General features: G+C 37.7%; 3 protein-coding genes across 4 annotated transcripts; 2 read left to right on the plus strand and 1 right to left on the minus strand.

Annotated features, from left to right (window-relative positions):
* Window positions 1–789: 789 nt before the first annotated feature.
* Window positions 790–2,716, minus strand: LOC131320318 (probable CCR4-associated factor 1 homolog 7). Its single transcript, XM_058350986.1, has 2 exons — window positions 2,408–2,716; window positions 790–1,713 (listed from the first exon to the last, which is right to left on the minus strand). Exon 2 carries the CDS (start codon window positions 1,681–1,683, stop codon window positions 877–879), a length of 807 nt encoding a protein of 268 aa, XP_058206969.1. The 5' UTR covers window positions 1,684–1,713; window positions 2,408–2,716; the 3' UTR covers window positions 790–876.
* A 6,160-nt stretch (window positions 2,717–8,876) lies between these two features.
* Window positions 8,877–14,690, plus strand: LOC131320319 (NADP-dependent glyceraldehyde-3-phosphate dehydrogenase). The gene is made up of 9 exons (XM_058350987.1): window positions 8,877–9,163; window positions 10,021–10,214; window positions 10,301–10,429; window positions 11,217–11,336; window positions 11,800–11,936; window positions 12,038–12,193; window positions 12,892–13,270; window positions 13,939–14,055; window positions 14,355–14,690. The coding sequence occupies exons 1-9, from the start codon at window positions 9,019–9,021 to the stop codon at window positions 14,466–14,468; spliced, it is 1,491 nt and encodes a 496-aa protein (XP_058206970.1). The 5' UTR covers window positions 8,877–9,018; the 3' UTR covers window positions 14,469–14,690.
* A 6,022-nt stretch (window positions 14,691–20,712) lies between these two features.
* On the plus strand, window positions 20,713–25,523 carry LOC131320320 (bHLH transcription factor RHL1). Of its 2 annotated transcripts, none has more exons than XM_058350990.1 (8): window positions 20,713–20,872; window positions 20,949–21,467; window positions 21,689–21,757; window positions 21,886–22,038; window positions 22,167–22,232; window positions 23,035–23,100; window positions 23,341–23,409; window positions 24,736–25,523. In XM_058350990.1, exons 2-8 carry the CDS (start codon window positions 20,958–20,960, stop codon window positions 25,156–25,158), a joined length of 1,356 nt encoding a protein of 451 aa, XP_058206973.1. In that variant the 5' UTR covers window positions 20,713–20,872; window positions 20,949–20,957; the 3' UTR covers window positions 25,159–25,523. The 2 variants fall into 2 exon arrangements, with proteins under 2 accessions (XP_058206973.1, XP_058206971.1); XM_058350988.1 differs by having other exon boundaries at window positions 20,797–20,872; window positions 20,956–21,467.
* The last annotated feature ends 1,777 nt before the right edge of the window (window positions 25,524–27,300 follow it).

Here is a 27,300-nt window from a genome sequence, read left to right on the forward strand (position 1 = left end):
TTATAGCAAAAGTTAGTAGCGTTTGCTACCAAAAAAAAAAAATTATTTACTGTAAAAAACAATTTTAAGAGGGAGCGTCATGCACTGGGAATTTTTTTTATTCAGAATTCAAAATTCAAGTTCCAAAAGCACTCCAAACCAACTTCTACAAAATCAAATTATAGGCTATTTTTCAACTTTTTAAGAATGGAAATTGATTTTCACCACTCCCCTTGTGTTTAAATGCACTCCATTTTTTGTCTCCATTCATGTAAAATTACAAACTTACTATTCGTACATTTTTCCCTTCACATATGAAAAAGGTAATCATGGAATTTCACATCACCACAAAACAAAAGGGAAGTGCATTTGGATAAACGGGGAGTATGAAAAAATCAATTCCTTTTTTAAGAATCTTCAAATTTTCAAAACCTGATCATAGGAATTTTCGTCAAACACCATCAGCTGCTTGGTAAAAGTTACTCCCTCCGTCCCATAATGTTTGGCACTTTCACTATTCCAGCCTTATGAAAAAATTAACTATATCTTTTAATCCATAAATTTTTTTATAAGCAATATGAATCTTATTTGATAAAGTTTAATTTGTTTTATTAAACAAAGTTCAAAAAATTGCCTAAAACATTATGAATTGAAAGATATATGCAATTTAAAAATGACACGCATTCTTGAAAATGCCAAACATTATGAGAGGGAGGGAGTAAAATTTCTGCTTGTAAATTTCTTCCTAGAAACACACACAATAGTTGTCAAGCAAGAAGAAAGAGCACATTTGGTACCAGACTGAGAAACTGAACTAACATCAACTTCAGTACAAGAACAAATTGTATTTTTTCCAAGACTTGCTAGTTTTCTGCGATTCAATGAGTATAGTAGTATCTATTCAGCTTCAAGGCCATACAACACACCAGAAAATCTCTCAGGTGAGCCATTCAAGAAATTCTCCTTCAGCTTCATGAAAGTAAAACAAGTAAGCAAACTATCTGAACCAGCTTGATGAGCTGCACCAACCCTTTTGACACCCAACTGCTTAGAGACCTTGTTCAATCCACCATGTACATCGTGGCAAAACTTCATCAGATGCTTAGTATCGTACATTGTCGGGAAATACAATTTGATCAAATCCAAGAATTCCTCGAGTGTATCAGGCAGATTCTTGCCGGTCAATAGCTTAACCAAATACCCAAAATCATAAGCACTATGGAAGGTAACCCATTGTACATCATCATTCAATACAGCCCCAGAAGACATGAAGAGCTCGCCAAACCGGTTGGCATCTACGCCTTTCTCATTGTTCATCTTGAAATCCAGGCCAGCCTTTTGTAAGAGCTCAATCGAAGCGTGGTTATGGATATCTTCATCCACATTGAATTCGCGGAAATTGAATTGCCAAACACAGTACTTGTCAACCCCACAGATGGGAAGATTCCCTTTCTCGTCAGAAAACGTAAGACCCAACTGGATTAACTTCAAGATATCAACATTGGCCTTTAAGGTACCATAGTCAGTGTAGCGTTGAGGAGTGGAATTCGAATTCAGGGTATGAACAACTCCAGGGAATTCAGTATCCATAGCTATGTAAGTGTAATCATCTACGATGCCACGAATAAGTGCAAACTCATCTTCAAGGTTATCATTCCAAACTTCCCTAATGTCAAATGCCCCAATTTCAGGTAAAACAGCCATTTCTTCAACACGACTGAATCAAGAACAAACCTATCAAACGAAAAAACGAATTAAACAATGAATTCCGAAACCATGAGACCTAATTAGACAACCCGAGAAAATAACATCAGTACATGAATCGTCGATGCAAACTCATTCAAGGTTATCATTCAAGACTTCGAAGTGTGATACGACCCAAGTTTACACAAGAGCAACCATTTCTTCAACAAGATCGAATCAATAACCTTCCTATCAAACAAAAAAAAAATTATATCCGACAAGATCGAATCAAGAACTCATGAAACCCAATCAACCAGAAAAATCTGTACCCATACAAAATCCCATGAAATACCCAGTGGGAAAAAACACATAAAACCCCTAAAATCGAAGCACATTGAAGCTAGAGATGAGTCCAAAGATTTCTGGGTCTAACCGAAAGATTCTTGAACTACTCTGTCGTGGGTTGTGAATCAATTGGGAAAGTTTCTAACTTCTGGGGTTTTCCTCCCAGAGAAAAAGGGGCACAAATGCACCAAGGGACGTGAACTAATGAACCAAGAACCCACATATGAAACAAAAACAAGACGGACAGAATCAAGAAACTTTAAAACCCATCTAAACCTAAACGACAGAAACATGGAATGTACGTGCTATACCCAGTAGGTAGAAGCTGCTCAGAATGCTAAAACTGAAACAGAGTTGAAGCTACTGGTGAGAGTATAAAAAAATCTTTTGTGGGTCTAACCTTAAACGTCAGAGATTCTTGAACCACTGGGCAACGGATTGTGAAGCAAAAATGAAAATTTTCTAGGGGTTTTCTCCGCGAGGATTGGGGAGATGAAAGTGAACACCGCGGGTGAGTGGACAATGAGAGGCAGGGCTTTAGAGAGAGACAGATATAGAGCGGGGAAGACAAAGAGGAGAGGGAAAAACGGGCGTGGAGCAAAACGGCTCACATTGTAGTTCTAGACTTTTTGTCAGCGGAATGGGTACGGGAAGAGGAGGGCTGGACGGGGAAGGGGAGTATATATATAGGCGTGGGTATATATCTATATCTCTGATGATACTGTGCGAAAGGACGAGGGAATTATGGGTTCATGTGATTTGTATGAAACTCGCCTTCCTTCTGTCTTTTCAGGGGTTGACCATTTTCTTGTTGAGCCTTTTGTAGATTTTTTTCCGAGCTCGTGTCAACAATTGAACTTGTTAATTTTCTTCAAACTAGTTGATAACATGCTTCCTAAAATAATTGAAGGCGGAATTATAGATTTTGTATAAAACTCGTCTTCCTTCTGTCTTTTTTTAGGGGGTTGATCGTCTTCTTGTTAAGCCTTTGTGAATTTTTTTCTGAGCTCATGTCAACAATTAAACTGATTTATTTTCTTCAAACTCGTTGATAACATGCTTTCTAAAATAATTGAAGGCGGAATTATGGATTTTGTATGAAACTCGTCTTTCAAAACGACACATGCATACCACTCCTGTCATTTTTAGGGAGTTGACCGTTTTCTTATTCAGCCTTTGTGGATTTTTTTTTTCTGAGCTCGTACTAACAATCGAGCTGGTTTATTTTCTCCAAACTCGTTGATAACATGCTTCCTAAAATAATTGAATAAGCAAACACTTCTAACAATTGGTGTCCTGAAGAGCGAAGACTCTAGTGAATTGCAATCTTTTTTTTTTTCCGGTCAAACGAAAATTCGGTGAATTGCAATCTTAATTGGTGATGAAATAGCCCAATTTTAGTTGAAAATACTAAGGACGCCACAACTCATGAAGTTCCAATGGCAACCCATTACCACGATTGCTAGGTTATTCGGATTTTAATTTCTAGATTCTTCAATGATTTCCATGCTTTCCAACAATCAAGCTTTTGCCATCCTTCATTGTACAATTTGATTTGGAAGAGGAGAACAAAGTGGGAATGCTGAACAGTGAAACTTCGAAAAGATCCTCCGGTTAGTCATTTTTCTTGTTTTTTCTTGTTTTTTTTTTTTTTTTGCAAATGGACCCTTGTACTTTGAGAATTTAGCATTCTGGCCGCAGGATTATTTTAGCCCTCAGCCCTGTTTTCACTAACAAAAATCACTAAAAACTTAACGCATTTTATCATTTCGTTTCACTAACAAAAAACTTTCAGCATTTTATCATCTCATTTCCACTAACAAATTTTTTTTATCAACAAATATTATTTTTGCCATAATAACTCTACTCACAAACCATCAACACCTAACAACTTCTTGACTACGAATAAAAATCTACAAATTTTTTACTACTGAAAACACCCCTCAATGAAGTCGTTTTTCGTTTTGGAGATTTGTTTTTCGCTTTTGAACAGCAATGAGCGTTGTCCAAATCAATGGAATTGCCATGTCCCGGGGGGGTCTTGATATGATGGGCTTGTGGTCCACGGGCATTGTCCGCTTGTGGGTCATTGAATTTAGATACGGGCTTTTTGGCTGTTTTTTGTTTTTCTCAATTTTTAAGAGATTTGGGTAACATTTTTACATCAATTTTTTCGTCTCGATGAGAGAAATTCAAAAGTATAAATATATAGACCAAAATTATAAAAGGTCCATGTAAGGCGGCAAAAAAAGAAAAGAAAAAATTGACTTGGTGATCATCCTCCATTCTGTGACTTCTGTCAAGGCTGGTAGCTTCAAAAAAAAACTAATTGAGACTCTTCTTATTCCTCACCGCATGGGCCTCTGGCTACAAATTAAAGCAAGCCCTTCAATACTTCACCTAAAAGATGACCCACTTTCATTTTGGGCTTTAGCTACTTTCCTCTAACCATTCCCATCAAGGAAAGAGTGAAAACAGCTTATCTGCTTTTCTTTTTTGTTTTGATATTGTTGGAAAATGGTTCCATAGGAGCAAGTACACCAACAAATAGGTAAAATAACTAGTTAAAATATACTTTTTTGTATTTTACCTACCCAATTTTTCTCCTATTCTGTAGCAATGCTATGTATCCATATCTCTACTCTATAAACTATTCTATATAATCCCTGTCACCCGTAAAGAGTAAAGAGAGAAGAGGTTAAATGTTAAGAGAGAGAGTGAGAGGAGATTAAGTGGATGAAGGGGACAAAAATCAATTTTTTAGTCTTTTGTTGTGCAATAGTACTTCGCCAAAAGTGCCGAAGAACCATAGCAAAATGTATAATGGATGGATAAATACCTAATCTGTTGTAGCATGGTTTTCTTTGATTTGCATAGCTACTCTACCAAAACCTACTATTTAACTATGCTGGTGTTGTTGCTCTAAACCATTTGGTGTGAATGAAAATTACTAGGGGGTGGATAAGTTATTTGTATAGGCACCATTATTGAGAGTCGTGATCGCTCGGGGTGACACATATTCGGCTGAATGGTTGTGTGAAATACTAGCTTTGATGTAATTTTCGGGTTACATCTTCTTATGATTTTCCGTTGTTGATTTCGTCAGTTTTGCATCACAGTAACACAATACATATATTGTTTTTGTAGCAATTTTAAGAGAGAGTCCGTATTTACTTTTTGTTCATATTTGATGCGCAGACATAAATGGAAAATGCATGTGGGTTGCCTTTTGTGCAATCTCATTTTTTCAAGTTCATAAACACAAGTGGAATATAGAGACTTGAAGATTGAGAATCTCAATTTCTAAACATATGGAAAGTCTTCTTGTCCGTTGATAACTTGATATACTTATTAATAGGATGCACTGGTTGTTTCTTGTTTTGCCCTCTTTTTTTTTCCGCACATTTGATCCATTGCTATTTTGGAATGGTGATCTGGTACCTTTATGTTGTCAACAATTGTTTTCGAAAATTGATTACCAATCACTATGTCCTCCATCCAAGTAGCCTAGTGTGGCCCCCTAGTCACAGGTGACTAGCTGCTCGGATGGTGTTGCCAAGCAGAGGTGTTTGGTAGCGGTGCCGAGCACCTAATTCGGCCGTTCATCTCGACAATCAACTGCTCAAATTTGTATGTGCTCAAATTCAATCCGAATCGTTCGTATCGAGATAAACGGCCGGATGTCGCTCGGCACCCCATTCGGCACGGGGTGCTCGGCAGCATCCCGAGTAATTGAAGTTGTATCAAACCCTAAAAAAACCTCCAGCTGCACTCTTGGGGAGGAAGATGTAGTTCCAACTTCCAACCTCCAACTTCTAACTTCTATGAAAGAGGTGTAAATATGGTATGGTTTGACGGACGCGGGGCTCTGCTGCCCACCATGGCACAGCAGTCCCAACCCACACCTCACACGGCACCGTTTTGATAAGGGAAACAAAAACAAACTCTTCCGCTTGCAATCCTATGGAACAGAAACGTGATTATGAGAGCCATAGAGTTAAATTTTAATCATGTCTCTTTAGAATAATATGATCAGAATAATAAGATCTTCGCGTCAATTCAAATGGATTGAAAATTGGAGCACTTAATTTTTTAATCATATTTTTTAATATATAAACGGTCTAAAAAAATTAAGTGTGCCAATTTTTAATTCTTTTGAACAAGTACGAAAATCTTATTATTCTAATTATATTATTCTAAAGAGATATAATTAACTTTTGTCTATGGGACTCTCATAATCATTTTTTTATCCTAAATAAAGAACAGATACTTAATTATGAAAGCTCTAGAGACAAAAATTAATTATGATACTTTAGAATAATATGATTAGAATAATAAGATATTCTTACTTGTTCAAACGAATTAAAAATTGAGGTACTTAATTTTTTTAGACCGTTTATATATTAAAAATATGATTAAAAAATTTAAGTGCTCCAATTTTCAATCCGTTTGAATTGACGTGAAGATCTTATTATTCTGATCATATTATTCTAAAGAAACATAATTAAATTTTAACTCTAGGACTCTCATAATCACGTTTCTGCTCCATAGAATCGCAAGCGGAAGAATTTTTTTTTTTTCCTTATCAAAACGGTGCCGTGTGAGTTGTGAGTTGGAGGTATGAGGTTTGGGTTGGAGCTGCTTTGCCATGATGGGCAGCAGAGCCCCTGCATCCATGGTTTGACTATTGGACAGCTGCGGTGGTTGGAAATGAGATACCCATACCGATGGAATAATGGAATATCCTTTACCTATTCCTTTTCTAAATGAGATGAGGATAGGATATCCATGCTTGGATCTGTTTCCTGTTTTCTCTTACATGCGCAAATCTCTCCAACAAAAAGGAAAATTGGCGTCAATGGATAAAATAATCTAGCGTGTACATTTTTATTTGAGGACTGCGACAGCCACCGACCCATGGGGTTCCGAAATTGCATCGATGGGCATGCGGAGCCTACTTCAGATCTGCATGGATCATTCAAGCTGTTCATTAATCTTTTAAAAAAAATTGAGTGGGCCTATTAAAAACTAGCTCAATCTAATATGTGTAGGAACTTGATCCAATCATCCCATTTTTCATCCAATCTTCCAATTTTTTCTTTTTTTTTTTCAAAACTTGAAAGTTTGGATCAAGCACCTACACATGTCGAATTGAGCTAATTTTTCGTAAGCCCACTTGATTTTTTTTAAAATTATTTAATGGCTCGAATCTTTCGTGCGGGGCCCGGAGTGGGCCCCGCGTGCTAGTCGGTGCAATTCTAGGACCCCATGGGTTGATATCTCTTTAACATAGGGGGAATGAATGACTACGGCTTGCTTAAAATTGTGGTTATAAAACGTAGCATTTGGATATTGATTCAAGTTTGTTTTCATGTTTTTTCACGGGGAGGCGGCTCGTCCGAGCTAACTCCAAGCACTACTCCAAGACTGTCTAAGGCTCGTGCGAGATTTTGTGTTTCTCAAACTCAATTTTTGTTTTCGGGATGCTATATAATAAAGTAGCGGATGTTTTGGCAAAGAAGGCCGCGACAGAGCAAAATACAATCGTGATCTTGTGGCTCCCAACTTTTTGACTACACTATTGTGATTTTTGGGTAGGTAGTATAAGGGAATTATTGCCACTTTTGTTTTTAGTGGTTGTAGCCATTAATTGTGTGTCAACAATTATTTCGGCAATGACCATACCAGACAAGCTATGTAGTAGCTCACAAGTTAAGTAAAATCAAAATCTCAAAAAAATAATGTTTGCCAGGTTTGATTTTAATAAGGAACTCACATATAATCTCTAATTATCTTTCCAATGGCATAACAAAAGATAACCAACACTTTTGCTGTTTTTTGAATTTTGGAACCAAAATTTCCATGCTATAATATTTGTTATTCAATTACTCAAACCCACCGAACTCTCTATATTAGGCCCCAGGCTCAAATTGAGAGGTACCATTCTCATTTTAGAGTTGTATAGGCATTAAATTATGGACAAATTAAGGTTGTGCCTAAATCAATTACTACTAGTATTTAACACTACGGGTTTGGCCTGGTGGTGAAGGCTTGAGAATTTAGAATTTGTTCTATTTTATGATCTCATGTATTCGACTCTTTTTGCCAACCGCGCAAGCGTATGTAATGAAGATGAAAAAGGACCGTAGGAATTAGTTCGAGGGACGTGAGTTGCATGGTAAGTGAAAGAGGGTGCACACGTGCTAATGTAGCCTAAATAAAGGAAGAAAAATGTATTGCCACTTGCCAGCAGGCAAAATGAAAACAAAAACGAGGCTAACTAACTTTTGCCTGTAACCGTTGAGTCCAAATGTGGAGTCCACCTACCCTAGAAAAATAAATTATAGAGTTTCTTTTTTCATTTTTTAGCTGCTACAGGGTAGTATAATAACCCAAATTCTTGGTCATTAATTTTATGATAAAAATATATTTTAAGTATTTTCGTAAAAAATCAGCTACTTTAGATATCGGTAAAGGCTTAATCGATTCTATGCTCAATTTGTTGTCAGTAAATCGGGCGTAAAATCGATCAAACATTTACCAATATCCAAAGAAACTGATTTTTTAGAAGGATGCTTAAAAAAATATTTTGAAAAAATTGAACGGCTTCAATTATTTGTATAAAATTCCTAAATGAATTCTATTGGAGATGGTTTACATTTGGTATTTGGTGTACACCAAATGGTGTAACCATAGTTTTATTGACTCAGCACTGACTTCATTTTTTGCTTGGAAACACTAAGCACTGACTTAATAAATGTGTAATTTTTCAAAAAGTTGAAAACAATTTTATTTATTTAAATAATCATCCCCTCTTGGACACGTCATTTAATTTATTTAAATAATCATCCCCTCTTGGATACTCAAGTTATCAACCACACACCAAACAACAAACCAGTGTCACACACTCTCTCAGCTCTACCAGTCACCATTTCTCTGCTTCTCTCTCTACTTTCTCTCACCAGGAACCGCCTAGGAGGAGGCCAGGGGAGAGTTTTTGGGTCATTGCCAATGGCTGGGAGTGGATTATTTGCAGAGATAACCGATGGGGATGTGTTCAAGTACTACGCAGATGGGGAGTGGAAGAAATCTTCCTCTGGGAAATCTGTGGCTATTGTCAATCCAACTACAAGAAAGACCCAGTACAAGGTTCAAGGTAGTAATAATCATCAATTAACTTGCTTACCATGTTGTATACATATATTATATACATGAGGCCCAGTTCGGTTTGGATTTTGAGGCAGATTTTGAAGAATAATGATTGAAAAAAAATAGATAGAGAAAATTTATTGAAGACCGTGCGCAAAAAGTTTAAGTATCCCAAACGAACAAGGTCTAAGACTCTGTATGTTTATGCATATTTAGTTCTGGTTTGGAAAGATAAGCAGTTGGGGATTTGGGGATTTAGGTTTTCTTCAAGTTCTTGTAGATAATTAATGAACTTTTGTTTCTTGGAATCCTAGAAAGTTGTGTTTTTTCCTCACAAAAAATTGTTTCTGGTTTCTCACAGAAAGTAGCGGGTAAATTTAAGATGCAATACCCGTTTTCCTTTTCACAGTCTAATAAGGAGTACTATTTTTCAGCAAACAAACAGTGTTAAAATAAAGAGAAAACAAAGTAAAATGAAAAGCCAAAAGGCCTTTGGCCCAACGTACCGCAGGGGTGGACTTCGGGGGCAGAGAAAAGAAGGTCAGTAGTTGTTAATCTAACTATTCTAACAATACTGACTTCCACCGATAAAAAAAATTTTAAGACCAAAAAGCTAAATAAGTAAGTTTTTGATATATTGCTTTACAAATCCATGATTCAAACACAGACTTGAGAAGAAATAGAAGGCTAAAGTAGGTCCGGATTTCAGTCTCAAAAGCTATGTTCCAACTATTGTAGCCTAGCGTGTGTGTGTGTAGCCCATCAGCCCATCTGAACCAGAATGAGAAACAATCAAGTGTTTTCTTGAATCTTGCATTTCTTGAACGTTAACTACTCGATTATGATCCTATGGCCTCAATTCAGCTTGCACACAAGAAGAGGTGAACAAGGTAATGGAAATAGCAAAAACGGCGCAAAAACAATGGGCGAAAACCCCGCTTTGGAAGAGAGCCGAGCTCCTTCACAAGGCAGCAGCTCTTCTCAAAGAGCACAAAGCCCCCATTGCAGAGTGCCTAGTGAAGGAAATTGCGAAGCCAGCAAAAGATTCAGTAACTGAGGTACTTGAGTTGTTTCAAAAATTTGACCAATTAATAGTAAAATTTGAAGCTGATTGAGTGATCTGAATTGTGGGTTTTTGGCGAAGGTTGTAAGGTCTGGTGATCTTGTTTCATACTGTGCTGAAGAAGGGGTCCGGATTCTTGGAGAGGGGAAGTTCTTAGTGTCTGATAGTTTTCCTGGAAATGAGAGGACCAAGTACTGCCTTACTTCGAAGGTACTTTTCTTACTCTTCTACCATCAAATTTGAGATCTTTCCTTGCCCGTGTACTTTTTGGTGTATTTCTCCTTTACATCTGCACTAATTGTTTATATACAATAGAGATAATGGAGTGTCAAAGGGATTCGGATGAAAGAGACGATAACAGGCTTTTGCAGATGAGAGAGTTTGAGAAAATGTATTTTATATTGGAAATCGGATAAATAACTTCCAGTCAATTTGGCGTACTTTTGCTAGAACTGGGTATGGTGTACAAATGATCTTTTGATTATTCGGGAACTAGACCTTGTACTAGGTAAATGGAAGCTTTCGAATAAGGAGGGATTACTGGAGGCCAGATACTCTTCTTCTCCCGCTCCAATGCCCATCTCTGTCACATTTTCAGTGGATAGGAGAAATGGGATTCGGACGGGGTTTGGGCATGGGGACAATCGTGGTATGAACCAACATAGAACACTACTACACTAGAAATGGGATTGGGACTGGAGAACCGCCCGTGATCAGAACCAGAGAGAGTTGCACATCTTGTTGTGCTTGCCCCAATGACTGCATTTGAACTCAGATTTGACTTAAATTTAACGTCTAAAATATTTGTACACATTATGAACTATTTCGTCCCAATTGATCTATAAAACACATACTGTGTTGGAGCTGCATCGGAATTCTGAATTGTAACTTCGAGGCTTCCTAGTCCTGGCCCAGTAATTGCTTCATGGCTTTTGTGATGAACTTGTTATTCATTCACGTTCAATAATATTTGTGGTTCAACTGATCGGAATTGCAGATTCCCCTTGGGGTTGTGCTGGCCATTCCACCCTTCAACTATCCTGTCAACCTTGCTGTCTCCAAAATTGCTCCTGCTATTATTGCTGGAAACTCTCTCGTGCTCAAGCCTCCAACTCAGGTAAGAATATTTCACTATAATTTATATAGGACTCCTTTTGCCTTTAATTTATTCAATTTGCTTAGAAGACCCAAAAAAGAGAGGCCAAGAAACCATTCCTTATATTACTATCACAATCATTTAAACTGTATGTTACCAGAGTTGTAAGCCAAGTCGAGCTCAGAAGTGGATAGTTTAAGCTTGGATCGAAAAGTTAACAGGCTTCTAGATGTGTTTGAGCTCGACTTGTTTTTCATTTGTGCCGATCATGAGCTGAACTCGGGTTGACTAGTCTAAATGCTTATAAACTTTTCAAGCCGAGATAAGATAATTAATAAACTTCAAAGCGCTTTCAGATTGTGTATTTTTTTTCATAGTTAGCCAATCATGAGTGAACTGTTAATAAACCAAACATGAGTTGAACTAGCATGGTTCATTCCACAGCCGTTAGAAAGAGATCATTCTCATCTGAACTTTCCTCCAGGGTGCTGTGGCTTGTCTTCATATGGTTCATTGCTTCCACTTAGCTGGATTTCCCAAGGGCCTCATCAGTTGTATCACAGGGAAAGGTTCTGAGATTGGTGATTTCCTCACAATGCATCCGGGGGTGAACTGTATAAGGTAATCAAAGTTCTTTTCTTTTCCTTAGTGCTACTTTAGTTCTTGCTTCGTTCACCTTATATATGCTTACTCATCCCTAGTTTCATAATTTCTTCATGCAGCTTCACTGGTGGAGACACTGGTGTTGCAATTTCAAAGAAAGCAGGTATGGTTCCTCTACAGATGGAGCTGGGAGGAAAAGATGCGTGTATTGTGCTTGAAGATGCTGATCTTGATTTGGTAGCAGCAAACATTATAAAAGGAGGTTTCTCCTACAGGTGAATGAAACCTTTTGTGGACAACTATTTGGTAATTGCAAATGCTACTTGCAAAGGGGATGTGGTAGTTAGTTGTTAGTGTAGAAATCCCATATTCTCTATATACTCGAGTTTAGATAATGTGATGTGTTAAAAGATCTCGACAATGTGCAGACAAACACATTTTTATGTTGTCGAACTAGTTTCAGCTGTCTTTGGATCTTGGATAATTTTTTACGAAGAGAAAGGAAAGGGGTTTGTGAAACTGTTTAGCCATTTCTTTCCCTTGTCAAATCTTCCCCAAAGCCATGATCCAAACACAACCTTAGATAATTAGGCTGGGCATTTGGCCACAACAACAATAACAGCACCGATGTAATCCCAATCAATGGGGCTAACGGTGGGGGGCATTTTGCCGCCATCATTTTTTGTTATGCACCACTTCAATAGCCTTGCCACTTGAGGATTGTCAGATGAGCATTCATCTTTTTCATGTTAAGGATAGGGTTAATGAGCCACGTCGGATACAAGCTAACTTGCATAATCATCAAAGAAACCGAAATTTGCTTCATTTTTTGCAAACAGTGTCAAGTTCCTTGTGGTTCAAAAATGAGATTAGTGGGACCTCCTCACTACTTGTTTAGGATACATTTATCTTCCATTTTGCATCAAACTCAACATGTAAAACTTCTCAAGCTTGGTACAAACATTTGTAACAGTGGTCAAAGATGCACTGCTGTGAAGGTTGTCTTGGCCATGGAATCCATCGCCGATTCCCTCGTTGAAAAAGTGAACACCAAAGTAGCAAAGTTGACTGTGGGACCGCCTGAGGAAAACTGTGACATCACTCCGGTCGTCACAGAATCCTCTGCAAATTTCATTGAAGGGTTGGTTATGGATGCTAAAAAGAAAGGAGCCACATTTTGCCAAGAGTACAAGAGGGATGGCAACCTTATTTGGCCCTTGTTGCTGGATAATGTCCGTCCTGACATGAGGATCGCGTGGGAGGAGCCATTTGGGCCAGTTTTGCCTGTTATTAGAATCAACACCGTTGAAGAAGGGATTCACCATTGCAATGCAAGCAATTTCGGTCTCCAGGTACGACAACTATCTCAAAAGCATTTCTTTTCCTTTTTCTTCCTCTTCTTTTTAACAAGTTCTGAATCTCAACTATCATGAGGATTACATCTAACTGCCTGCTCAATTATGTCGTCTTTTTCATAGACATTAGTATTTCCTTTCTCCACTAGAGTGCGTTGTGATGTGGTAGATGCTTTCTGAAAATTTGGTTGTCCTCATCTAACATTTTTTGCATCAATTAGCACAACCCTTATGATGATAAACATTAAATGGTAAAAGATTGCCTACTAAGTAGAGGTTACTTTCCTCCATTTTTGAATGTTCTTACAGTTTATATGTCTCTGATTTTTACTTCAAGAATGCAACAAAACGAATTCTCCTTTCTTTTCGCCAGGTATATAGTTATGTCAGTACCTAAATCATAGGATGTGAGAAAATAGCCTTCGGATCATGCTAACAAGTAACAACAGCACAGTGGACTGCTGAGGAAAATGTCCAAATTGGGGACCCTTAGCGCCGAAACATTTGTACACATTTCTTAGCGCTTTTTCACGTGCTTGCAATCACTTTTCTCGTGCCATTCAATACTAATAACCACTGCCAACTGACTGTTAATAACACAATCCATAACCATAGAAACCCCAAGTGACACTGATGAGATGCTGATAAATGCAACTGAATTGCAGGGCTGTGTCTTCACAAGAGACATCAACAAAGCTATTTTGATCAGTGATGCCATGGAGTCAGGAACAATTCAGATCAACTCAGCACCAGCCCGGGGCCCAGATCATTTCCCATTCCAGGTGACCTACAACTCCCTAGAGACCTGCCAAGCAATATTCAATTTAGGCTGTGTTCGAATCTCAAGTGTGGAGGGGATTATTGAGAGGAAAATAAGAAACAAAAGGGGAAAGAGCAAGCGGCAAAAAAAATGAGATTAGCTTCACAAATCTGTTTGATTTTCTTTTCACAAATCTGTTTGATTTTCTTTTCCCGACGTAAACTAAAAGATCCAAAACACAGCCTTAAAAAGGGTAATTGAGTATTCTCTATAGTCCTACAGTGACTAGCAATTGAGATACATTTTTGTTGCTTTTGGCAGGGTTTGAAGGACAGTGGAATTGGATCACAAGGGGTCACCAACAGCATAAACCTGATGACCAAGGTGAAGACCACTGTGATCAACTTGCCAACTCCTTCCTACGCCATGGGCTAATGCCCCCAATAACTTCCACTGCAGAATAAATTTCAATAGATTACTTTTGTTATAGCTATATGAGATTGCTTTTGTTGTAGCTATATGAGATCAATCGCCAGTTTTTAGCCATCAGCTATGAGCAAATAATGGATAATGCTGAGATTTCTAAGAACAGCTATCCTCGGTTAAGTTTATGACATTCTCATGATAAATGATCGTTTAATATGATAGCTTTGTACATACCCAAAGCGAGTTTTATCTGGGGTTGACATCGGCTATGTCAAAAAGAACACGTTAATTACCACAGATGAAGAGTGCCATTGTTCTGGTCAGGAATCTGCTATTCTAAAAAATTCTTGTCCCCGTGTCTCAGTATTCCCAAAACAAGAAGTAGTAGTCTAAACTATCCAGTAATAGGCGTCATGTACTCGTATGCATTTGACTGGGTTCAAACATTGCTAACGATACAGACGTTAGCTGGAACTGTGTCTTAGTATTCCCAAAACAAGAAGTAGTAGTCTAAACTGTCCAGTAATAGGCATCATGTACTCGTATGCATTTGACTGGGTTCAAACATTACTAACGATACAGACGTTAGCTGGAAAAATAAATGGTAATTCCCAGAAAACTCTATATTTTCGGATTGGGCCCAGATGCAAAACTGAAGTTGTTCAAAATGGGAAAGGGTAATGCTTTCGCAAGTTAGGCCGGCCCAGAATCACGTAGAGGCCTATAAGAAAGAGCAAAAAAATTGTTTTCCTACAAAAAAGGGTAGTGTGAGATTATTCCCCTTGTCAGTTAAGCCAATCCAATATCCGCTTTTGGAATAACAGCCAGCGTCTTGGCATGAAACTTACAGGTTTGTTCCCTTCTAAAATTTCAGGTTTGATTCTCCTAACTTACTAACTGCTAGGGCCACCTCACGCGTAAGCATGTAAAACGGCTGTGGGTGGGGTTATAGGCGATGTACGCGTAAGCTGGTTTAGGACACCCCGCATTACCCAAAAAAAATTAAAATAGAAAATTAATTTGACATGGGATATTTAACCTCGGGAGTCTCTCCTCTCCTATTCCCAAATTTTCTATCCTTAGTTTAAACTTTATCAGTTCCCAAGTTGATATACTAAAACTTGATCAGATCCCAACTTAACACTATAATAACAGAAAGTCATATTTTTAGATCAGAGACAAATTCTTGTAGAAGAGTTGGTATAGGTCTGATGATGGATATGTTTTTGGTTAAATAATGCTCAATAGTCCAATTTAGTGGAGCCCATTGGAAAAAGGCCCTTTAAACTCTAAAACCAAAATAACTTTAGTCATTGATTGATTTGTAGCCATGAGATGAAATGCTAGCTTTTTCTTTATGTGTTTTCTGTTTAAAAATTCCCCATGAGATCTCCAGTTCATTGTGTCATTAAAATTCATCTTTTAATCTTGGACGGGCATACTTTCTTCTAGAGTTGACTAAAATAATAAACAATTTAATATTGAAAAGCATCTCTCTCTCTCTCTCTCTCTCTCTCTCTCTCATGGTCCTGAATTTCTTGATGTGATTTTGACATTCTTCTTGAATTGTTTATAAAGTTCTCTATATGCTTGATCTTTAGAAAGGATACAAGATATGAAATTGTATACTCTATAGTTTTCATCAAGAATCCAATTTACAGCTGTTCTATCAAGTCTCACGTATATAAATCTTTTTGCGAATTGCAATTCCTTGTAATTATGGTGAAAGCATTATTTTAGTTCCAGGTTTTTTGGGAGTTTTGTCTAGTCATTTTCAATTTCTTCTCAATTTTGTCTATAGAAATAGAAACATATAGAATAGAAAATAGTAGATTAAGAAACCAGTTACATGAGAAAAATCTGCCTTCATTTGAGACTATAGAAGATCATTGTAATATGTCTAGGAGACGTAGAGTGCCAAGAAAAAAAGAAAGAAAGAAAGAAGAAAGATGAAGAAAAAAGAGAAAAGAAAAGGTATTGAGCATCAAAATTAACCCCTTTTTTATTTGTTAACAAATGCTCGTATATACAAACAGAATTTTCGAAGAGCTGTTCTGCAGGTACAACAACCCATGTACAGCAGCCGCGTACAAATTTATTTTGCGCCCGTCTCGGGTCCCACAAAAATTATCGGAGCCACTCATTTTATTCAAAGTATATCGATTTCGATCATTTTTGTGAAATCTGATTGGTGCAAAATGAATCTGTGCGCGATTTCTGTACGAAATTTGCTATACCCCTAGCATTTCTGATTTTGGAAATTGAAAGCGAAATTACCCAATTAAAAATTGGTGGAGGTGGTGAGGTGTAAAGGTAGTTTCTCAGTACCTGAGAGAAAGTGGGAATGTGATTGGTACAAGACAAGGACATCTACCTATACATCTTTTATAGCTTTGTCAATGAGTTTTTTTTTTTTTAGGTGTCAAGGGTGTTCAGGTCAATTTATATACACATCGACTAATCTCTTTCTCGATCTGATCAAAAGCAGACCATTCGCATCCAGACTAAAAAATTCACAAGAAAATATTTTCTTGACACGTGACCCCGAAAATCGAATCGTAGTCAATTACGCGGCCTGACCCCTATTTTGCTAATGCATATTCTACTCCCATTAATCTCTCTCTCTCTCTCTCTATGCGCTGGTGAATATTAGCTGTGTAACCCATAATACATACACCCCTCACCTATGGGCCTCAAATCATGTCAAGAAAAAGGGAAACTAGGAACTTATGTGATTACGCCCAAATCCATCAACCCCTGATTCCAATTAGTTTCGTCTCAATCTCTTTTACTATCTGCAAACATGATTCGTCAATTTAGTGAGCTAAAAATAGGACAAGTTCTAGGGGTAGGATAGGAAACCCCTGTAGCATCAACAGACATTGAGCTATTAGAATTAGGTGTAAAATCCTCAATAATAATAATAATAAAAAGAGACATTAATAACAAAAAAGCATTCGTGTTCCCGACTCTCGTGATTTTTTGAATAGTATCGAAACACATCTGCATGAAAAATGCTACATCATCTTGCACTCAGATATAATATTTACTTAGACAATAGAAGCGTGCCGTATCGAATTCTTTTACTACTTCGGTAAAACGAATTACCTTGTGTTGCTCAACATGCTTCGCCCGCTCACAATAAGGCAGTTGTAAAACCCCAAAAAATAAATCGATTCGAGAATTTCCTTATAAATCCTTTGGTGTGACTTAACGACGGACCTACATTAATTCCTCTATTTATCGCGTTCCCTCTCATGTTCTAAACAAATCCTTAAATTTATGAAGTAGAGTGCCTAAATTTCTTTGTCCTTTTAGGAACTAGAAACCCAGAAGAATATATATATATATATTGGTAAAAAGAAAAAGCTATGGTTATTAAGCTGGCTGCCTCGAATCTTTATTTTTCATTCATTTTATTATGATATATCGTTGAGATCTTAGATGGTACAGTGACTATGGACCTAGAAAACAATTAAGACCATCTTCACTTCAGAATGAACTAACATGGTTTCATGACTTTAATTATCACTTAATTGATATTAAAATATACAGTAAAATATTTTCCCGGATCTCGTGACAATGGGTTAATTTCCTACTATAATTTGCGGCATGGTAATCAAGGTTGAACATTCTTTGTCGGATCTTAGCAAATCGAGGTCAAACAAAAGGAGTATTATCTATCCAAGCTCTCCCTTTAGAAAAGGTTGTGAGCTCCTTGATATTTTTTTAGTTATAACTCAGGTGCTCGGACCAATTTCAATTTATGCGCGTCTCGATTTGGAAATAATGTACGATATCGTAGTTTCATATGCTGATTTCATAATATCTTACCTAGAGTATGTTTTGATTTTGCAACAGTTTGAAGAGAGTGGAGTACTGAGGAGAGCGATTTATTCATTCATGCATGATGCATGATTTTGGAACGTTACAAGTAGTATAGAACTTGAATTTGTGGAAGATTCAGAAATACTAGAACGAAAAGGGGAGGAAAAAAAACCTACCGGTAGTATATTTTATCGTCCCTTTTGATTTTCCTACCACATATTCTTCAACAACCCGACCATCAATTTTTTTCCCCGTACACTTTCATGAACCGAGTGTTCTGGACTGTACCAAGCGAGTGGTTAGTTTGGTTGTTACAGACATCAGGTCCACAGAATAATGCTGACTAAATCAAATAGAGATAATAATTTTTGAAGCTCTGTAATTGCCCCTTAGAAAATAAAGTATTTACGACTACATTTATCGCGTCATTAATAACTATTATGGGCAAAATAGTAATCTACTACAAAACCCCACTATCCCCACCCATCCTAAAAATGTGCAAACACAATAGTGTTTCCAACCCCTCTATTAGCAGAAAGTGGTTGAGTTGAGTTGAGTTGAGTTTTCTCTTTTATAGAGCCGCTGATAACAGATAACTGAAACAAATATGGTTAGGGCTTTTCACTGTAAATACTCCATTTTGGTGTTTGCCACAAAAATAGCAAGGGCTTGACGCGCCAAACGAAGAAAGTGGGATTTCGTTAAATGTCTAATTTTATATTAGCACATCCTCACGGGCCACATTCACGAGAGATAATAAAGAGAGTGTGCTTGCGCTTATTTGTCTTTTTTTGATTGGTTTTACGCCAAACTTTTGTAACTTGTTGATTTGTCTCAACGAGATGAATCGAAAAGTAATTTTTTTAACTTTTATCCAAATATTTTGGGAAATAACCACCTTTAAAAAAGTCAATTTTTTTGTGTGCCAAAAAATGGTTATTTTTTAAAATATTTGGGAGAAATCAGCAAAAAAAATGACCGGGAAGGGCTTCATCCGAGTAGTTTTCATTGAACGGTTCAAAAAAAACTGCTTGGATGACGCCCTTCCCGGTCATTTTTTTTGTTGATTTCTCGCGGCGACCCTTAAAATTACGTTCTGCACACATTGAACGGTTCGGATTTTCAAATTTTGATCGGGAAATGAAAGTCCCTCATTTTAACAAAATGAGGGATCCCTCATTTGAAAATTCCTCTATATATATATATATATTTCTGACAAAAAAAGTAAGGAACAAAACTAACAAACGTGAAAAAAATTCAAATAAATACAAAATCCAAAAAGCGAAAAAAGTTGTTAGTGGAATGAGGTATTAAGTTCTCAAAATTTTGATCTTTTTTTTTTTTTTTAAATTTGAGAGACAGAGAGAGAGAGAGAGAGATCAGGGGGAGTGGGGTAAACTAAAATTCAAAAACTAGCCAACTACTTTTTCCCACTCCCACTTTTAACGGGGATTTGTTTTACTTCAATTTATGGCAATGTTTTTTTTTTTTTTTTTGGGTAGTCTTAATGCTTCTTTAAATTTTCATGTCCTATTTTAGTTATGTGTTTTTATTTTGTGAATGTTTATATGCATATTTAGACCATTTCAAGCTATTTAGTATGGCTTAATTTCTCGCCATTGCAACACATGCATTTGTATTCTTTTTTTACAATAGTATATCTTTTCAGTCGTCATGTGCATCAAACAAGCACAATGCTAGTGCTATAGAATCTAGATGTGGCTGGATAGGTCCGATACACATGAATCCGAACACATGAGCCTCACGAGATGTTTGTGAGACTTGCACACATCAAACGGACTTCGAATTTAAGTTTGAACCCATATCTATACTCCAATTCTCTTTCCAATAGTTAACGGACTTGATTTATTGAGAGTCTGTTATAATTAAGATGGTCTCTTAACTGCTACAAATTGTCATAAAATATTAAAATTATTCTCAAAATAAACAGTCGTGATCTATAATAGAGTTCAAAATGAAAATTGGAGAAAATCCAAACGCTAAGCTCCGTTCCTCTTAGCTTTTTGGCGTTTTTGTGTTGTATTGTCCTTATTTATTTTTTCTACATTTGTTAGTTTTACATCAAATTTTTATGGTTTATAGATTTGTCTCGACGAGAGAAAGCGGACAAGTAATTTTTTTTTTTTTTTTACTTTTACTCAAATATTTTTGAAATTATCCAAGATAAAACAAAAAGTATTTGGGTAAAAGTCATAATTTTTAATTTTTTTTATTCTTCTCGATGTGACAAACTAATTTTCTAAAAAAAATTGAAACAATACTACTAACAAGCAGAAAAAAAATTTAAATAAAAGACAGAACTCAAAAAGTCCCCAAAAAACTAAAAAAAAAAAACTATCAATAATTCTTAATATTTGAACGAAAATAATGTATTTCATTTCGAGTATTTCTCTCTCTCTCTCTCTCTCTCTCTCTCTCTCTCTCTCTCTCTCACTCACTCTCTTTCTCTCTATATAAGTCTTCACAAGCGAGCAAAAGTCATATGATACCGGAGAAAAGAAGAGAAAGAGACTCTTCATTTAAGTTTTGTATACTTCAGTCTCTCTCTCTCTCTCTCCCCTCAGGTATGCATTGAATTCATGTTCTTTCTCCCTGCAATACCCATATCCGATGTATAACATGTTGTTCTGTTTTGCGTAGGAAAAAGTTATGCAGCCTTGCAGCAGAGAAATGCAAGCCCTGAAATCAGTCCTAAACCAATCCCAAATGTCTCTCCAAACCATTCAACAACACCACCAACAACAACAGATCGACACCAGCAACAATCAGATTCAACACTTCGATCCAGCGACGCCGTCCCACGACGACTTCCTCGACCAAATGCTCTCCACCCTCCCCTCCTGCTCCTGGCCGCCCGACCTCACCGGACCAAACCATAAGTCCCCGTGGGACCTCTCCGCCTCCACGCCCGACGATCAGTTCCCTTTCGATCACGACCAGTCCGCGATTCTGGCCGCGAAGCTTCGGCAACACCAGATCAGCGGCGGCGGAGGGAGTTCTCCGGCGGCCGCGGCGGCCAAGTCGTTGTTGCTTCAGCAGCAGTTGTTGTTTCAGTCCAGAGGTGGGATTTCCGGTGGTGAATCCGGCTTGATGCCTTTAAGTCTAGGTGGAAGCGGAGACGACGTCGCAGACGGTTCCTCCTTCAAATCTCCCCATTCGGTTAGTCGTGGTTACCTTACTCAAATAATCCTTCATCCGCTCCCGTTATCAACCCTCAATTTGCGTTTGCGCTCTCAATTTCTTCACTCGCGAATTTTAGTAGTGGTTTGAAATGTTTTTATAAACGTTTTCACGATCGCGCTTCAGCTTACGCACGCGTATTATGTGACTGAATATTGAATTTACAAAGTACTGAACAACTGTGTTGATCATTATTTCAGGGAGACGATGGTCCAGTTCAAGCTCTGTATAATGGATTCAGTACTGGACAACATTTCCACCATGTTCAGGTCAGTAATTATGTAACCATATAGTATATTCATCTGTTATTTTTTATATGTGTACGCACTTGTCTGTATCCTCGTGGGTAGGATGGTAAATTGTTGATTATAGTACAATGTTTGGGGCTAATTTACAGGGAGGAGCGATGCAGGCGCAGAATTACGGAGGGGCGGCGGCGGCAGGGGTGATGAACCAAACTCCGGCGGGAGGGGGAGGAGTGGGGCAGCCGAGACAGAGAGTGAGGGCACGGAGGGGTCAGGCGACTGACCCTCACAGCATCGCTGAAAGAGTAGGAAGCCAAATATTCTCCTCTGATCTGATCTCGCTGTCATCTGTTTCCGCGTGGTTTTTGTTTTTTGTTTTCTTGTGCTTTTTACTGAAACGTATAACAAGGGCTTTGAATTTTTTTTGTGGCAGTTACGGAGAGAGCGAATTGCGGAGAGGATGAAAGCTCTGCAGGAACTTGTACCCAATGCTAACAAGGTGATTTCACATCCCATTTAGAACAATTGAGGATTTTGCGGCCCCTTTCCATGGAGTGATTTCATGAGAAAAAGAAAGAAATGACTGTAATTTTTAACCAAATCACTCATTTTGATGAGGTATTTTGGTGATAAATGGAAAGAAAAATACAAAAATAGAATATTTTTATTGGCTCCTCCCAATTTCCACCCAATTTCACCAAAAATGACAAGAATCGTTGAGAAACGAATTTTTATTTCTTACCTTGCCATTTCTCACCATCCAAAAGGGCTGTTAGTTTGTGTTTAGTGTCCTATTTATGAGGTGTTCATTTGTTTTTCGGCTGAAATTATCCAAATGTTCAGGTCAACTTATATCCATCTCGATTTATTTTGATTCATTCTCAATGATTTGACTATTTGGCTTGTTCAACTTCTAGTATGTGTATCGATATTGCTTTGATGAACTCCACGGTTCTTCAAATGAAATTGGGATACAGAACTTAATAATTGGGCTATTTGGCTGGTTCAACTTTTAGTATGTGTACCGATATTGCTCGCATGAATTCCGTGTTTCTTCAAATAATATTGGGACACAGATAATAATAGGATCCGAGCCTTCATCAAAACGGGTAAAAAGAAAAAAGGGGATCCAAGTAAAGATGATAATTTCTTTTTTTCTGCCAATGGGAAGTTACGTATGTTTATTTCTTATTATTTCTTTAATCTGAGTTTTACTTAAATTGTAGTATTTTTTTTTTTTTTGTAGTAATTGACTAATAGTAAATGAGCTTATCGCCTTGGTGGGTTTAATGGAATGACAGACGGACAAGGCTTCAATGCTTGATGAGATCATCGACTATGTGAAATTCCTCCAGCTCCAAGTCAAAGTATGCTCTCTCTCTCTCTCTGTACATTAGTAGTATAATACTCCAACAGATCCAAAATGTTTTTGTTTCAACATAGAAAACGTAAACGATTCCATTGGGTTGACAAATTTCATGGGCGAAAAAGTTTAATCGTATATTAAAAACAAGTACTCTATATCTCAAGAAACGGCTTCCCAGTTAATTGGTCAGTTTTGGTTACTCTATTAAAACTCCTTTTCTTGGTCCTTCTCTGGTGGTCAGGTTCTGAGTATGAGCAGGTTGGGGGGTGCTGCAGCTGTTGCACCGCTTGTTGCTGATATGTCCTCCGAGGTAAATTAAGTACAATTTTTACCCATTTCTACACACCTGCATCTATGTACGCCTACAATTTTGCCTACACCTAGGAGAAAATTTTTCAGTGCCGAGCAGGTACCGCGTGTTGTCTACTCGGCACATCCAGGCTGTCTATTTTTGTTTTGGACGGCTCGGATTTGGAAAGAGAAAAATAGAGAAAAAGAGGAGAGAGAGTGTTTCAATTTGAACCGTCTAATATACTTTTGGACAGTCCAGATGTGTTGCTCGGATACCACGTCAGCCGGGTGACGTGATACCCTCCCGGCACAAATTTCTCCAAAAATAGAGTCACTTGCTATTCTATGTTTATTGTTTGTTTTTTTTTGGGATCCGATTCTATGTTTATTGTTGGCTGTTGCTAATGCCAAAATAATTTTTGTGACCGTCAAAACTGTAATTGAAAACAATAAGAAAAATGGATAATGTTTAAACTGTTGCTGTTAATACCAAAACTTTTATAAATATTTGAAACGTTACAAGGAACTAAATTTTTTTTTAAAAAAAATTTGGTTTTTGGCTCTTGCTTACACGCTGTCGACTTACAACTTTTAGTTAGCTAGATGTAGCCACTGGAGTTTATCTTGTAAATTAATGTTATTTTGGCCAAAATTTGTTATCTCTCTGTTCATATAAAAATAGGCAACTGTGGTATTAGTTGTGCTTTAGCCCTAAGAAGTTTGGCTATTTGGGTATAAAAAAGCAAATAAGTGATCATCTTTCACGATGTCGCATATTCAAATCTCACGTAGATCAAACATTTTCAAACCTTAGGACTATTAGAGGGTTTGGTAGGTCGTTATCTTCAAAGTCTTAAAATTAGACGCGGCGCACGCAAGCGAGCCCGCACATCCGATTATTAAAAAAACTCAGTAGTTGTGCTTTTGTCTTTTCGTAGCTAAACACTAGTAGTTTTCTCCAACTTAACTTTTGCTTGTTTTTGCCATCTTTCTCGTATCCTTGTTGACTTCTGCTTATCTTGTGTCCTGCTTATTTACTTAAATTTTAAATCGGAAAATTAGCTAAGAAACAAAGTACTAACAATAATTAACCAAACCAAAACCAATACTGAATGTCTTTCTTTCTCTTATGCTTTGAGCTTTCCATAAAAAGAAACAGAGGGGGGGCAAAAAAACATGAAAGAAGTCTAGAAACCAGACAACCCCACAATGTCTTTTTCATCCAAGTTTTTTTTCAATTCTCTAATCAGCACAACACGACGAATCAAAAGCAGCACGCTTGCTCACCCACTTCCCCACTCTCCACTTTTCTCTCTCTCTCTCTCTCTCTACTTTTGTCTTGTAGGGAGGCGGTGACTGTACAGCACTAACAGCCGGAGGGAAGACCACCAACGGAACCCAAGCGGCGTCGGCGTCGGCGTCGACCAACAACGAGACCACCATGACGGTGACGGAGCACCAGGTGGCGAAGCTGATGGAAGAGGACATGGGGTCCGCCATGCAGTACCTACAAGGGAAAGGCCTCTGCCTCATGCCCATTTCCCTCGCCAACGCCATCTCCACCGCCACGTGTCACTCTCGCAACCCCATGATCCCCAACAACCACCACCCACTCCTCGGATCCAACGGAGGAGCAGGAGGAAACGACGGCTTCGGTGGGCCCTCCTCCCCCAGCATTTCCGCCTTGACTGTTAGCTCCGCCGCCATGGGCAACGGCGGTGGGGCAGACGGTTCCGTTAAAGACGCCGCCTCCGTCTCCAAGCCGTGAATGGCTGCGTTGACCTGGCACTGACGTAACGGCTCCGTTTGTTTGGTTACTCGGTAAAAGAAAGAAATTTGTGATGGAGACAAGTCCGTGGAAATTTAAATCTAACGAGTAAAGGGAAAAGGAAAAAGAGAAAAGGAGAGTTTCAGCTTTTCAACTTTCAACGCCCGTAGGGTTTTTTGGAAACGACGCCGGATTCACTTTTAGAACTTTTAGAACTCGACTCGTGTTCCTTTTTCCCTTCTTTTTTGTTTATTTTTTTGTTTATTTTTACTTAAAATGGGTAAATCTTGTTTATGTTTATTGTTATCATTTGCAAAGAACTTTATGATCTCATCAAATACAGTATGAGATTAACTTTTGTTTTATGAGCCTTGCCCGGAGCTACTACCAGGGGATTAAGGTGTTTTTTTAATAACCGGATGTTTCGGTTCATTTGTGCGTTTAAACCTAAATCAACAATCAAAAAATCTTCCGCGACTCTAAAGTCATATATGCCTAAATCAACGACCAACAAATCTTCAGCGACGAGAATGATTAAGATTACTAAATACTAATAAATTATAGAAATCATAGATAAGTTTAATTTTGCTCACCCACCTCGCAAGCGGATGAACATCGCCCATTGAATTGATTGGCTAAAATAGTGTAATCCAGAGCTTTAACTCCCAAAAGAAAAACCACTCATTGTTTAAGACAATCGCAAGTGAGGATAATGTTTACTTAGGGGGGGACTGGGTGAATAAAATTGAACTCTGAGAGTTGGTTTCGTGCATGAGGTGAGTGAACATTACCCTTCGGAGGGTGAACATTACCCTCTTCCGTTGAAATGGTGTGAATTCCACCATAAAGTGATATCATGCTTACTAAAAAGTATATTGTATGGTAAACATGACATCACTTTGTGGTGGGATCTACACTATTTTAACCAATAGAAAGGAAGGTAATGTTCACCATCTTTTAAGGAAGGTGAACAAAATTACACTTCCTGCGAAGAAAGAAAGATACATACAATTCCGACAATAAAGATAGGGAAATGATTTTGCAACTCCCTTTTTTGTTAACACCACTCCACTGCAAGTGTATTTTTGCATTAAAAATACACTTGAAGGGAAGTGGCGTTAACAAAAAAAAGAGTGGCAAAATCAGCAGCCTAAAGACACTCTTGTACAATCAGTTAAAACTAAGGATCCGTTCCGCTACGGTTCTTATTTTTTAAGTGCTTATTTTCTGTTTTACGAGACATGTAATTCTTTCACAATACATCACTATTAATTTAAAAAATAAATACTTATTTACTTATTTTAATTGGTGGAAGCTCATTCTCGCATCTTCTTTCTTTTTCCCAACCAGCAATCAGTATTTGGTAATTGACCCAACAAGAAAGATGACAAAATTCAGGAAAAGATTCAAACAAAAAAGAAAAACGTGTTTAAAAAATCAAATTTGTTTTGGAGTGAAATGTTTGCTTGTGATTCAAATGGAATAGGTTCACATCGATAGTCAACTAGTGGAGACAATAGTCAAATTAAGTCTTAGACCAGTTCACTCTGATGGAGACTCGAAAGTGTTCATATTAGGTGAATGGTAAAAATGATTCTGTTCATAGTATATCATCTTTTCTGAAAATTCATCGCGTCAAATGAGACAATTAGGGCTTAGCCCAGTTGACACTCTCACTTGGACTCTTCCCAAAATATGATAACAGTATATTCTTCGACAAACTAGATCCCGTGTTTGACATTATCGTCCTCACTTGACGGGAAAAATAAGAAGAAAAAAAACACCAACGTCTCTATTGAGAAATTTGGGGAGACGAAAATAGCATCTTGTTGAATAGCCAACGAAATAAAGACGCAGTAGCATATTGTGCACATTGCTGTGCAAGACGTTATGTTAACAGCAATCCTCCAACCCAGCGTACTTTAAGCTTTACTAAAGATCAAAAGTTGGTGTTTTTACCCCATACAAGTGATGAGATGATGAAACAGGCAAATGGGTGCAAATTAATCCATTTGGAAAAAAAGAGTCTCCAAAGTTATATATATTTTTATTATATCAAAGAAAAGGTCCTTATCTACAATATACATAAGTTGCGTTTCCGCAAGGTTTTCTTAGTTGCAAGACCCACCCAGAAAGCCAGGA

The sequence above is a fragment of the Rhododendron vialii genome, chromosome 3a (assembly GCF_030253575.1).
Source record: "Rhododendron vialii isolate Sample 1 chromosome 3a, ASM3025357v1".
In the NCBI taxonomy this organism is placed as follows: domain Eukaryota; kingdom Viridiplantae; phylum Streptophyta; class Magnoliopsida; order Ericales; family Ericaceae; genus Rhododendron; species Rhododendron vialii.